Source organism: Mauremys mutica, chromosome 16, assembly GCF_020497125.1.
Source record: "Mauremys mutica isolate MM-2020 ecotype Southern chromosome 16, ASM2049712v1, whole genome shotgun sequence".
NCBI lineage: Eukaryota > Metazoa > Chordata > Testudines > Geoemydidae > Mauremys > Mauremys mutica.
This window is the reverse complement of record NC_059087.1, coordinates 24,772,792-24,787,279: the sequence shown is the minus strand read 5'-3', so window position 1 is coordinate 24,787,279 and position 14,488 is coordinate 24,772,792. Positions and strand designations below refer to the sequence as shown.

Genomic DNA, 14,488 nt, shown 5'->3' with positions numbered 1-14,488 from the left:
TGGACGCACCATGGAGACTAACTTAATGGAAGAGATGGGGGATATCTGATGAGAACGGAGTCACAACAACAGGGACACAGGCTTAGCAGTGTCTAGATGATTGTGTAGCACCATTGACCATGGTCAGGTCGTCTGTGACATAACATGCATGTTACTGGCTAATAATAATATCACCTAGCTCTCATATAGTGCATTTTCATCAGTAGATCTCAAAGCACTTCACAAAAGAGGTTAGTATTCTCCTCCCCATTTTATAGATGGGGAAACTGAGGCATGGAGGCATGACATGGCTTGCCCAAGGTGACCCAGCAGGCCAGGAGTAGATCCAGAAATAGAACACAAGTCTCCTGAGTCCTAGTCCACTGCTTTCTCCGCTAGGCCACTCTACCTACCCTGTTGGGACACCTCCCCCAACCCCACCCCCATGGTGGGGAAGCTTCCAGACCAGGAATAAAATTCCAAGATTGTCCAAAGTTGCTCAGCTCAGTTGGGCAGATCCCAGGTCAGCATTCCGGGGTATCCATCTCTAGGGGGCTGTTCTGCCCATGGAAGGGATGGGGACTAGCTGTGACAAATGGACTCAGGTTTTATTCCAAAACGTCAGGGGCTGTCCAGATCCAGGATCCCGGTTTGAGCCCGTCTCTTATGTCCATATGTACAAAGGCTCCCCATGCCATTCTCCTTTCGCACTCACAGAGGGTTTGGTCCCCACGAACTGCAGGGGAGCAATCGGCTGAAGTATCCCAAATAGCAAAGAAGAGGATTCCATGGGTAGGAGTTTCCTCTCACTTATACCAGCGCTAATTGGGAGTAACAGCAATGGAGTTACATCATTGTCATAGGGGGAGACGGAAGGAGAATCAGGCCTTATAACCCCAGAAAGAGGAAGGAAGAGGAGCCGTCTGAAGTCTCTCGCCAAGTGCTGGAACAACCAGAGAGATGTTGCTGGAGAATGAACTGATTGGTAGGAAGAGACGTGATGAGGATTTTTAGCTATTTTATACCTTCACCCTCCCATGTACTGCTCCAGTGGCAGGCCCCAAATGCTGCCCACCTCTCCGGGCACCTCTCTCCTGTGCCACACAAGATGACATGGCAAAAGGAGAGGCCTTCAAAAGACACGGGGGGAATCCTGGTGGGCGAGGAGCTGACCGCGCAGCAGTAATTCAAGGAGCACAGGGCAGCCCCACCACGCAGAACCTGAACAGTAAACGGTCCGTGTGCTGCATCTCGGTGCTCTGGCTCCTAGTGTGTGGGGATAGCTACTCCAGGGTACTTACTTGGCCAGCTTTTTAAAACCGATGGCTCTCTTTTTGGTGGGAGTCCCATTGACCCCTTTCCAGATGTGCGTGTTCCAGGGGTCAGGCTAGGAGGAAAAAGATGGTCATCAGCTGAGGGACAGAGCTTTGTTATTCAACAATGGCCAGGTCTGTGGGGCCCGGCAGTGGAATTGCATTCGCTTGTAAAGACAGCCTGTTTCGATACATTCACAATGCCTGGTTGCTAGGGCCCAGCTGGCCTCAGACCCTTGTCATGGGTCTTTATTTGTGGGGCTGGTCGGTAACCCCATCCTACCCTCCACGACCCAGCTATTTAAGCTTGGAGATGACCCCCTCTAGGGATGCCCATGTCTTTGAGGTATGACTGCATGCACCAGGGTTTCAAGACGCTGTCGCACGGCAGCAAGGATGTTGCTGGCTTGTAACAACATGGCGGAGGACCGTGCCCTTTGTGCCTCCCGGAAGTGGGGCTGCCCCAGGCAGCATTGACAGCTAACGAGCAGGGAGATGCAGGACTGCACCCCTCCACTTTTCCATAGGGCCTCCAGAAGGGGCGGAGGCTAGGAAAGAGGCTCAGCGGCTGCGCAATCCCCGAGGACACAGTCAGGGCTGGGAACGCTCTGGGTTCATGGGAGATGGATAACACAGACGAAAAAGTGGGTCCCTTTCCTGGTTATTCCTTATGGGATCTAGACTAATGGCCAGACTGAACGAAAGCGGCAGGAGCATAGACATTCGGCGAATGAAGGTTTGTTTGCCAGGGTCCCTTGTCCCGTTCTTTGAAGGGCTAAGTACTCTGTTGCTAACAGTATGGCCTAGTGCTCATGCTCCGCCCGGCCAGGCAGGAGACCAGAGTCAGATTTTCCATCCCCAAGCTGGCAGGAGCAGCTCGCTCAAGTTTGCTAGATGGTGGAGGAAGGGAAGGGGTGACTGGCATGGGCCGACAGCAGCCCCCCATGGCTGATTGAGGAACAGGGCTCTGCTAGGTTCACCTGGGATGAAGGATGCAAGATGGGACCACGATGATTCTCCACGCTCTGGCAGAGATGCAAAGAGCCACCCTCCTTGGGGGATGGCAACTCGTGCCGGGGGTTGGCAAACCTGATTCTGATTATACCTTGATGCCTTGTAACAATCAGGCTTGTTAACAAGCACCACTGCCCTGCAGAGAGACAACTGTTGGGATACAGAGCCAGTCCACAGCTGGGGTGGAGACGTAGATCTGCTGCCCCTGCCCATTGTGGTACCCTTGTGTGCGAGGGGCAGGGTGTGCGGCACCGGCAGAAGTCTGGCTATGGATAGTACCTGGTACTCGAAGGAGGGCGTGAGCCGATAGTTGAGCATTTCCTGATGGAAGACCGGGGTGATGCTGCCGGACATCGGGGGGACAATCCACACCCAGTCAGCAGGGCACCCCCCGCGGCAGCGATACTCATTCTCCATGTGCTTGATGAAGGACTCTGTGGCTGAGTGATGGTCCACAATGGTCACCTTGTCGCTCTATTGGAGGGAAGGAGACAGGCAGTAGAACTGCAGGCTAATGCTCCTTGGGCAGTGAGGACAGGAGTCAGGAGGCAGCATTAGGACCCCAGGCTGGGAGCTGAGCCTGCCGTGAGGGCTAAAAAGGAGCATCCCCACCAAGAACTGCAGTGGACATTAGGACAACAAACAGCTTCTGTCTAGAAGTCAAAGGCTGAAAGCTCAGTTCCTCTTTCCAATGGAGGGCGTCTGTCAGTGGCAATGGGCCGTGAGGAACAATCCGGAAGGGCCCCGTGGCGGGGTCTGATTGAGAAGACAGCCCTCCCATTGGAACTTCCTTTCATTTGAGTATGCGGAGCTGGTTGACAGGGCGGAGGGACCCTGAACCCCCTAAGCTCTGCTGTGGGCTGGTCAAAGGGGATTGTTACCCTGGGTGTCCAGCTCTGGGGCCAGCCACTGCTCCCTTCCGCTAGGGCTGTGCTCCCAGTTCACTCGCATAAAACTCCAAGGAAAACAGCTGCTGGAAGATGCTGCTGCCTAAGACTGAGATACTGCCCCTGTGTATCCCCTGCCCTCCCAGGGCAGACACACTAAGGCGGAGAGAGATTCTCCTGGTCCATCCAGTGCCAAGCAGCATTCTGCCAAAATCACAAATCCCTTTAAATGCCAATGTGGATACCCAGGGCCAGATCCTTGGCCCTTTTTGTGCCACTCACGCCCTGTAAAGGAGCTAGAAATCCCCCCAGGGAAAGGCTTGCACAGGGCTGATGTAAACAGTCCTACACTGTCTGTGTCGGGCTGAGTGGCCGGAGTGTGCTAAATTCCACTGGGGGCCACCCCAGCACCTGGAACAACCCCAAATTAGGGAGGCCCCAAAGGTGGCATAGCCCCTCCTCAGGGGCACAGCCCAGACTTTAGTCACCCTCACCTCCATGTCAGGACAGTGCCACACAAAAGCATGTTTGTTAAACCACTCGCTGCTGTGGCCCTGGGGCAGATCTCCCTACGGCCCCTTCCCAAGCCAGTTCCTGACGTAGCACCAGGGGCTGGTCTCATCCCAAACCCCAAAGCCTTGGGGATGCCTGTGCTGAAGCTCCAGCAGCAGCAAGTCCTACCCCTCGGGTACCTGGAAGCTGTACAGAACAGCGATGTTAATCTCCACCAGCGCCTGGTCTTTCCACAGCGAGGAGGTTTTCCTCATGTCCAGGTTCATCTTTTTGGCTACTTCCTGCAAAGACACGCAGTAATCGGTGAGCGGTGACTCAGTACCGGCCGCAAAGCCAAGTCCTAAGGCCTCTGCCCTGGAGAGCGAGCTAAGGGAGGGCAAGCCCCATCTCCGCATCTGATGGAGAACTTCCGTGAAGGGAGGCATGGCTGCTGGGTGTGGGTCAGTAACCGACCTGCCTGTCTCACTGAACTTCATCCAGGTGGCCTGGTTCCCTCCTGAACAGTCAGGGCTTGGCTGTGCCCAGCCTCGCACAGGGACTGTGGGCAATCCCAGCGGGGAGGGCAGGTGTGATGCTGGAAGATCAGATGCCAGCTCGTGCCCAGGTCATAGAATCATAGAATCTCGGGGTTGGAAGGGACCTCAGGAGGTGTCTAGTCCAACCCCCTGCTCAAAGCAGGACCAAACCCAACTAAATCATCCCAGCCAGGGCTTTGTCAAGCCTGACCTTAAAAACCTCTAAGAAAGGAGATTCCACCACCTCCCTAGGTAACCCATTCCAGTGCTTCACCACCCTCCTAGTGACAAAGGTTTTCCTAATATCCAACCTAGACCTCCCCCACTGCAACTTGAGACCATTGCTTCTTGTCCTGTCATCTGCCACCACTGAGAACAGCCGAGCTCCATCCTCTTTGGAACCCCCTTTCAGGTAGTTGAAAGCAGCTATCAAATCCCCCCTCATTCTTCTCTTCTGCAGACTAAACAATCTCAGTTCCCTCAGCCTCTCCTCATAAGTCATGTGCTCCAGCCCCCTAATCATTTTTGTTGCCCTCTGCTGGACTCTCTCCAATTTATCCACATCCTTCTTGTAGTGTGGGGCCCCAAACTGGACACAGTACTCCAGATGAGGCCTCACCAATGTCGACTAGAGGGGAATGATCACGTCCCTCGATCTGCTGGCAATGCCCCTACTTATACAGCCCAAAATGCCGTTAGCCGTCTTGGCAACAAGGACACACTGTTGACTCATATTCAGCTTCTCATCCACTGTAACCCCTAGGTCCTTCTCTGCAGAACTGCTGCCTAGCGGGTCCCCATGCCTCACTTGAATACTGACAAATACAGAGCTGGGATCCAGACGGTTCACCTGTGTGGTAGTATTGTTAAAACAGGCATTCGTTATAAAAAAAGTGCCTAGTGTTTAGACGTTATGGAACGCACGTGAGTTGCTGCCTGCATTGATCTCACTTGTGATATCTGTACCCCAGAGTATGAGGCAACATTTGAGCCTTTTGTACTGCAAGTGTCTGTGACTGTGAAAATTGCCAGACAGGAGAGAGACGTTAGCGAGTGTAAAGCGCGGATCCAACAGAAGGCGTTCGGTCCTGCCCCACAAGCAAGGTCCATCGACCCCGGCTGAACGATCGTGGAACACTGGAGAGGACAAAAGGCTCCCTTGATTGTTCTTACCCCACCACGAAGAGGAGCGATGCAAGTGAATACCTTCCATCCGCTGAGTTTGCTGCTCAAAGAGCAAAGGGGGAAAGGAAAAAGGCCCTAACAAGAAGGAACTGTATCTTCATGCTGCTGGGACTCCCGCTGAGGGGCAAGGATAACGAAGCATAACTGAAAGCTCCCCAGTGCTTAGCCAATCTGGGGCTTGCGCCCTGCTTCCCCACGCCCTGTGCCGCTGAAGGGCAGCTCGACAGCAGGCACGGCTCCCTACCAGTGCCCACCCGGGGGCAGGGCACCTGAAAGAGGATGAGGAGAGGAGTGAGCCCTGTGGGGCACCTCCAGGCCTCCAAGGGAAACAGCAGAGCTGGCTGGGTGTGGGAGGTGGAGCACAGTACACCTCTGTGGGGGAGCAACATCAGAGTTCCCCCGGGGACTCCTCCAGCACGGGGGGGGAAGCCACACTCTGGGTGTGTTTAGTACCAAAGTTTCTTCCTCTTTTCCCACCCCAAGTAACTATCATGCAGGTGACGTACCAGGGACTTGCTGGGCCCAGGGCTCCCCTGGACACATTGCCCTGATGTGGCAGTGTGGCTGGAATTCACTTTTATCTTCACAGCTTATTTAAGGCAGCCCTATGGCTTCATTTACTGTCCCCCACAAAGCGGGGACGCACCCAGCTTGGCGCTCTGCTCCCCGGTAGCACCGTACACCCCAAAGCACCCCCGCCAGCCCCACAGCTGCCCCAAGGCCAGGCAGGCAATAGCCGAGGGCAGGTTACCTCCAGCATGTTGTAGCGAGAGTTATCACAGTAATCGCGGACGCCGATCTCGGTGCCCATGTACCAGCCGCTGAAGGGGCAGGCAGTAAACTCCAGGCCTCCGATCTCTAGCAGCATGCTGGACACCGCCGGCAAACCGTACCACTTGAGCCCCAGGTCCTTAAACCAGGCAAACCTGCGAGCACACGGGGGGGGGGGGGGGTCAGCCGGGTTGCTGGATCCTCACAGGGAGGGGAACAAAGGGGGGGGATTTGCCCCAACTGTCATTCCACAGAAACCTGAAGGCAGCTTTGTCTTACTACAACGAGCCAGTTCTCAGCAACCACCAGAACCACTCCTGGGAACGAGGGAGCAGAGCAGGGCCTGTGGGGATCGCAGCACCGTTTCCTTTGCACACTGGGAGGGGCGCACACAACAGGGGAGTTGTGGGGAGGGGCGAGGAGAACAGGTGAATGGCAGGAGGCTCAGGGCAGAGGAACCGGAGAAACTGAAGTGATGCGAGAGCAGCCCTGCCATCCATCCATGAGAAAGGGACCAGGGTCCCTGGTTTTCAAGCCTGGGCCAGTTTTCCATGCAGAGTGGAAGGAAACTCTAAGGGTTGCAGCAGTGGGTACGGCTCCATGTTGGTGGGACTCTAGGTCTGAATGTGGGTCCCCCCGGCAAGGCCGTGTAGTGCACTGTGAGCAGGCGGAGGCGATTCGAGCAGAGCAGAACTCTGCAGAACCTCCCCCGCAGCGGCACCCGGACGTGCTCTAGCTTACTTGGGGTGCCTGATGGGTACTTCCAGCACCAGCTCCGGAGGGATCTCAAAGAGCTCCGGATCATTGCCGTTGGCCTGGAGGAGGAGTGGCAGGACATCAAATCGCCCCTTGGGTGCCTTCCACCCTTGCTGGATGCAGATCTGCAGCCAAACAGAATTCATGTTAATATTCTCGCCAGCCTGGCTGCCCAGCAATGTCTCTCAGGCGCTGTGGGCAGGATGTGGGGGTTGCAAAGCGGTGGAAGGCTGTTAAGTACAGCAGTAGTCTCTTGTACTTTTTTTTTTAAATAAGGGATGTCTCCACTCAGTCTGAACCATGTGTTTGCTAAGAGTTCAGGCTGAGTCACTGGAGAGTGTTCTGCAGTTAAGAAGTAGGTGATAAGCACATTCTCATTAAGGTGCACAGAGACTGGCTATTGGAACAAATTCACGGCCACTTAGGACTTGACACTTGTCACTGTGCAGTGTGCCATGAGCCACCTGGGACCTGCAGGTGACAGCGAGTTTAGAACCTGGACATCCTGCTCCAAACCACTGTCTGAAGTATAGTGTTGTTAGTCTGTAGCAGTACAGAGACTATGAAACACAAGTAAGAAGTTCTGATTTCACCCTGCAGAGGGCAGTGGTGCATGAACATAAACGCACAAATACAAGTTCACATGGCAATACTCTAAGTGTCCCTCTAGTGGTACTGCAGAGCATCTGATGACCTGTCTTGGGAAAAGCAAAGCAAATCCGAGTGTGTCTCTTAGATCAGGGGGTCTCAAACTGGGGGTCGGGACCCCTCAGGGGTCGCGAGGCTATTACCTGGGGGGTCACGAGCTGTCAGCCTCCACTCCCAACCCCGCTTTGCCTCCAGCATTTATAATGGTGTTAAATACATTAAAAAGTGTTTATAATTGATGGGGGGAGGTCGCACTCAGAGGCTTGCTGTGTGAAAGAGGTCACCAGTACAAAAGTTTGAGAACCGGTGTCCTAGATGGACTGAAACACTGTAGTATAATGTGCAGATGTCCCCATCCTATCTGAGCACCTTAGGAGGCGCTCAGAGGTGCACTCCCTATCAGACACTGACCTACAATGACTGGGAAGAATGGATTTTTTTCATTTTGTTGCGCTGCCTACCTCTGTGAGCTCCAGGTTGGCTGGGTCCCCCAGAATGGTGCCATCTGGCTGCTTGTAGCCCGCATAGCGGATGAGCTGGGCATTCCAGACTCGGAAGTCATGCTTGCCATCTGTCCTCTGGGGGAAGATGGTGATAGCAGACCTGAAAGGAACGGATGGGAGGGGGCTGGCATTAGTGATGTGAAAGGCGGCAGCCCGGAGGGCATGTGCTCTTTCCTGAAGTTGAGTGGGGTTGCCTGGGATGACGGACAGTCCTTGCTGGCATTCACAGCACCTCAGCCGCTATGCTCTCTGCCACATGGTTTGTGCTCGTGAACATGCCTGGGGCCAGATTAACCTCCGTGCCTGCCCGGAAAAGAGAAGATCCCCCTTTCCAACTGATTTTCCAGCGACTACCATTGTGCCTTAGGAATGTGGGTGTGAGATGAACAGTCCAGTCTGCAGACCTGGCACCAAGGTGTGGCACACAGGTAGCGGGGGCAGAGGGAGAGTTCTGTTTCCCTGGCAAATTCATCTCCCTCTCAGTGCTTTCCCTTCGCTCCAGTGACCTCGGAGCCTAGAGATCAAACAGGCCCCCAGTAAATAAGGCGGAGGGGGAAGATCCATCCAGTGGGAAAGACAGAGGAGCAAGAGAAAGGAGGAGAAATACATTGTCTGTGTCTGTACAGCCTAGCCACTAGAGACAGAGGGGCCCAGCAGGTAGAGCACAGGACCAGGAGACCTGGGTTCTGTTCCCTTCTCCGCCACTGATTTACTCCATAACCTTGGGCAGAGTTACTGAGTCTGTCTGTCCCTGGGTTCTCTCAGCTGGGAAGTGGGGCTGCTGATACTTTCCCACCTTTGTGAATCACAAGCATTAAGTATCATGATTGCTAAGATACCGATCGCTTGGACACGGGGTCAATTCATTCTTAAACACACACAGGTTTGAGGCAGAATTCAGCATTTGTGGGTCCGGGGGCTAAGTTTTACTTCCTGCCCTTAGATAGAGTGGGTAGAGGGGCAACCGAGAGGTTTAATTTATTGCTTCTCTACAGCTGGATGAGATACTGGCCCAAGGGCGAGCAAGCAAGGTGGACAGAAGGGACACTCCTTCCTTCCCCTCAGCAGCTCCTGCCTCCGGCATCCAGACACTCCAGCTCGGAACCTGGGACTCTCCAGAGACTCGGCTGCAGTCACATGGCAGCATTCTGTCGGAGGGAGGAGCCTGCATGCTGCATTTGAAGCAGTTCACAGGAAGGCTCTTCAGTCTGGCCCGAGTTCTTGTAGAACCTGGGACGGCAGCTCACACCCAGCCAGGGCAGGGAGACAGCCTGTCCTCACGCTTGGGTTGGTGGCTCAGCCCACTTCCACCCCCTCAGTTGAGTGGTGAGTCAGTGATCTCAGGGAATATGCCGCCGTGCAAAAGTTACCCAAAAGGCGAGGCAGGGCATATGGAAGGTGCGATTAGAACCGCAGCAGAAACACGCAGCACAAAGGAGCCTGTAACCCCAAGTTTCCATCTAATGGCAGGTCAGAGGGACTAAGGAGAGACTTCCGGAGCCAGGTGACCACTACCAGGAGCACTACTCTCACTCCAAGCCATAAACACAAATCTAAACAATTAACAGCCCCCTCCAGCTGAGACCCAGGGCTCCCTCCCTTGGCCCGGGTGGGGGACTCACCTGAGGTTCCCTTTGTTGGTGGCGTATTTGATGTGGTTGCAGATGTAATTGAACATCCCATGAGCAGTGGTGCAGTCTCGGGCATCAAACACCTGCAACAGTTGAAAGGGTTGGTCTGCAGAGCTCTCTCACTCTTAAATAAACCTGCGTCTCCTCCATAGCCGGCCCAGCACGCTGGAAAGCGCTAGGGGCTGACGCGATACAGGAGACGAGGATCTAGCTAGCCGTAAGTAGTGACTAGCACATACATGCTCCCTGCCACTGTAGCATCTTGGCACCTCGTACCTCAGCCCTTTCCACTCCGGGGAGCCAAACTCCAATCCAGGATTGACATTGGTTCAGTGCTCTCAGCCTACTGCAGTCCCCAGTGTCATAAAGAGCAACAGACGTGTCCAGCAAATCAGCTCTGGCTCCGGAAGTCTCTCCTTAAGTGAGACCCAGGGCTGAAAGATCAGTGATTGAAGCCAGGATTGAGGGGCAGTGGCATGGCAGAGGAAGGGGGCGAGTGCCAAGGTAAGCTAGGACTGACCTTCCTTTGCAGAGCCATGCAGGGACGCTCGCGAGCATCTTCCTGCACTATGCCTGGCCGTAGCGAGTCCTTTCCTTTCCACAGCCAAGTGCTCCCGCAGATGTTAATTAGAACAAAAGAAGCAGGAAGCTTCACCGTGCGTGAGAGAGGCTTGGCCTCCCAGCTCCAAACCGCGCTGAGGCCCTGTATGAAATTGCTCATCAGCTTTGGAGTGACGGCTTCCCGTGTGTGAGTGTTGGAGTGTGGCGTCAGACTGCAGCCAGAGCCCAATGTCACTGGGAACAATGCATTCAAACAACCCCTGCCCCAACCCTGGGTCAAAAGTGCACTGGGGCAGGGGTTCTATGCAACCCTGGAATAGCTTCTTTGACTTCACCAGAGATTTCCCCCCGGGGCCTCCATCCACGGCAAGGCTACAGTTTTTAAAGAAGCATGCGGCAAGTAGAAGCCCAGAACCCAGAACGTTTCGGAAGATGATAGTGTTACCTCTGAAGTCAGTTTCAAATGCAGACACCGCCACCACCATCTATGCAACCCTCCCCCATGAGCACCTTTCCTTCCAAAGCCCTCTCCTCCCAGAGCCTCCAAACAAGACCCTGCACCCACAGATGAAAGGGTGGCATGTTTCTTACATGTACCGCCCAGAGCCACAAGCATGAATCCTTAGCATCCAAAGAAACAGCTGTGTCTCCCTTGATTTACCTTCCATGCTCATCGACCCCTCTAAGAGCAATCTGCCAGCTGCAGCCAGAGCAGTCTGCTGCTTTACCTGTAGCTTGGACCATTGAATCCTGCCTACACAGCGGGATGCATTACGCCAGGCGTGCTTTGCACCGTAGATCAGCTCTGTGTCCCGCAGCTGGTAGGTGTCTGTGGTTTCAATCTCCTTGGTCACTTCTTCCAGCCTCTCCACATGGGCCTTGGAGCCAAACCTGTGAGCGTGGGGAAAGGAGAAGTGACCAACTCCAATTTGCAGGGCAGCGGATAGTGCCGGATGCTGTTTGTACACAACTATGCGGTCTGGTCCCGGTACACGTACACACATGCCAGCTGGAGGTAACTCTGGACCAGTCATGATAATTGTGGGGGCAAAAGTTCCCCTCTGCCCCAGGGGTCAAACTCCGAGATGCTACATTGTAGGATGGAATTCTGGGGAAGGGAGTCTCCCTGGCTGCACCTGCGCGTTACAATCTCTAGACACATCAGCATACCCAGCTCGTGTACCCAGCTAGATATACACACAGAGCACAGATGCAGACCACTGGAAGCACAAGCTTGTCCGGCATAGAGCAGAACCTATAAATGCACGTCTGCAGTCTTGTGTTCTTTGGAGGCCAGCACAGATTTGAAATGGCCTGGCCCCTGGGTGTGCGCGCAGCTGGGGCACGCACAGCTAGCAATCCGACTATTGGCTAACTTTGGGCACTGCAATTTGATCACACCACCACGTCTGAGTTTGCAGCCAGCTTTGCCGGTAACAAGTCAGAGGTATTTTACTGCACCGCGTACCTCCCGTTAAAAACCCGCCAGCAGCACCACCTGCGAGTGCCAGAAGACTTGCCTCTTTATGGAGGAGTAGTATTGATCAATGAAGTCCTTAGCCAAGGGGAGCAGCTGCTCTTTTGTCCTGGTGTCTTCTGGCTTCCGGATATGCTGGGTGGGTGTCATTACTGATCCCATGCAGATCTGCTCTGTACACGCACTGGCCTGCAAGGACAGAAGGGCCATGTATGAACTGTAGCTTGCACCACTGGTTACACTGACATGTCCAACATGATGGGCTGCACTAATGCTGGTGAAATGCCACCTCTGGATTTGGCACAAGTGGTGATATTTCCAGTGGGTTTGCTTTCACATGTGCACTTTTTTTTTTGGCAGGGAGGGCACTGATCTCAGGCATACGACTGAGGGATGTCCCTCACCCTGCCTGACCTACAACTGTGGCTCGACAAGTGGGATTCATAAGAGTCGAACCTAAATCTTAGTTATAACTCCTTGTTTGCCCTCTCTCGCCCAAGCTGGTCTCCATACCATCCTTGGAGGAAACAATCACGTATCATCAGCTTTGCATCCTCCTTTCTGCCAGCAGCAGGCAAATGCCTTCTTTTCAATGCTGTACATTCAGTCAGCTGCTGGGAGGTAACAGATACCCACCTCCATACCTTACCTTCCCATCTCCACACTCTACAGTAGACCTTCCCTTACACCATACCTCCCCCTACTCTATGGGTAAACACCTCTGCAACATTCCCCTGCAGAATCTACCACCTATCAGCCTAGAAGTCTACCCCACAAGCCATTTCATTTACTGCTATTGCCAAGAAAAGAGAACACCGGGATTGAAAGCGGGATAATGCAGCTGGCGTGCATTCCAATCATCCCCACCCTCATGTTCCACCAGCATTCGAAGGTTCAAAAGAGCTCAGTTGCCTCTCTTTGATTCATTCTAGTCTAGCCCGCGACAGAGCAGCTCATTGAAGATGCCATGGCAGCACACAAGCTGGGTTCATTTATTCAAAGCAACTCTAATTCTTCCAGTTAAATCGGGTTTAGAGACATTGATTTGGTCAACTGCACTCAGAAAACATTGGCCAAAACACGCAGTCCCACTCACCATGGCTGTCTTGAGATGTAAGGTATCGTGAAGCACCGAGCCAGTCTCCCAGTTCTTGACTTTGGCAAAGCGTGGGCACTTGGATGGGCTTCCATTCACCACGTTCTTAGTTGGGGACTGTCTGCCAGATGGCGGTGGCTGGAGGAGAGGGAAAAAAATGATGATGTGTCAGACTATTGCTCACTGATCAGTTACAGGAGAAGTGTAGGCTGTAACAGCAGATGGATCTTGGATTAATGGACTTCTTCACCTATGGAGGCCTGGTGAGAATTGTGTGCTCTTGACCTACACCCTAGTGAATATTTGCCCACACCAAAAAAATTACTCTGGATAACTGCAAAGTTAACTCTGTTCAGAAGAAGCCTAACCTCGAAAGAGCAAAGAGTCAGAGAAAGTAGGGATGGAAATTAATTATTAGCTCATGTAGTCCAGGGGTCGGCAACCAGCTGATTTTTAGTGTCAGTCTGCTGCCAGCCCGCTGCTGGCCTGGATGGACGGAACCCCAGGCTGGCAGCGGGCTGAGCGGGGCCGGTGTCTGGGACCCCGCCGGGCAGGGACCAGCGGACGGAACCCCAGACTGGCAGCGGGCTGAGCTGCTCAGCCCACTGCCGCTCTGGGGTTCTGTCCGCCAGCCCCTGTAAATGTAAAATGTATTACTGGCACGCGAAACCTTAAATTAATGAAGACTTGGCACACCACTTCTCAAAGGCTGCTGACCCCTGATGTAGTCCATTCCCTGTCAATGTGGGATTTTCTCCCTACATTACCTTCACTAGTGTATTATCTGCCATAGTTTTAAATGCACCAAAACCAGTGCCGGTGGTTTGACTACTCCGAGGAAGGTTGTCTTAATATCTGACAATTACTCTAAGGGAATGAACAGAAAGCAGGCCTCCCCAGTGCCCCTTTTTGCTGGAGAAATGTAGGTCTAAGGACAAGCATAGGGAGGAAGTGAAAGGACTTCTGAATTATGTGCACTTGGACCACTCCCATCTCGCTCCTTGATATCCTGTGTAGGTGTCTGCCAAGCCAGGATCTTGGAGGGAACCTCTTTGTGCAAGTACTGACACAGCAATGAACATACTTGGCCTGCAGACATCCTGAGTGACACCAGGGAAAACATAGTTCTAGTGAACTTCAGAGGAAGTCTGCTTTGGCAGACAAACTCCATGAAGATGCCAAAAGCTCCACACCAGATTGCTCCTGGAAGGGGGAGATATCGCATCTTGGAATTAGATCTTTCAGCAGAGCGCAGGGTCATCACTCAGTATTACTAAGGCCTGGTTGGATGTTCCATGGAGGAGAGATCTGGTCCTAAACTGGGGCATCCTATCCAAATCCACTCAAGTTTTGGGGAAGTTTGGAGCCGGAACAAAGCTTGGCCTCTCAAGCCCATCTCTGTAAAATAGATCCGAACTGCCTAAACTTTGGGGAAATTTGGATTTGGATCCAGACATTGGATCTCTCTGAGGTTATGTCTACGCTACAAAATTATGTTGACTCGAGTTATGTCAATGTACAGCCACCGCAGTAATTAAATTGCTTTTGCACGTCCACACTATGCTCCTTATGTCACTGGTGCAGGTCCTCATCGGGAGCACTTGCATCGATTTAATTGTCATTGTGGGGCATTGTGAGA

The 14,488-nt window shown here is 53.3% G+C and overlaps 1 protein-coding gene across 1 annotated transcript in view; it reads right to left on the bottom strand.

Annotated features, from left to right (window-relative positions):
- Positions 1–14,488, bottom strand: part of NOS1 (nitric oxide synthase 1) — a 150,199-nt gene that overhangs the window by 31,722 nt on the left and 103,989 nt on the right. The window contains exons 4-13 of the mRNA XM_044990167.1: positions 12,850–12,987; positions 11,797–11,942; positions 11,005–11,167; positions 9,707–9,798; positions 8,043–8,184; positions 6,919–7,058; positions 6,158–6,332; positions 3,886–3,987; positions 2,586–2,780; positions 1,281–1,366 (exon numbers count right to left, since the gene is read on the bottom strand). Of these exons, the coding sequence (XP_044846102.1) occupies positions 1,281–1,366; positions 2,586–2,780; positions 3,886–3,987; positions 6,158–6,332; positions 6,919–7,058; positions 8,043–8,184; positions 9,707–9,798; positions 11,005–11,167; positions 11,797–11,942; positions 12,850–12,987 (1,379 nt within the window). The remainder of the gene's footprint in view (positions 1–1,280; positions 1,367–2,585; positions 2,781–3,885; positions 3,988–6,157; positions 6,333–6,918; positions 7,059–8,042; positions 8,185–9,706; positions 9,799–11,004; positions 11,168–11,796; positions 11,943–12,849; positions 12,988–14,488) is intronic.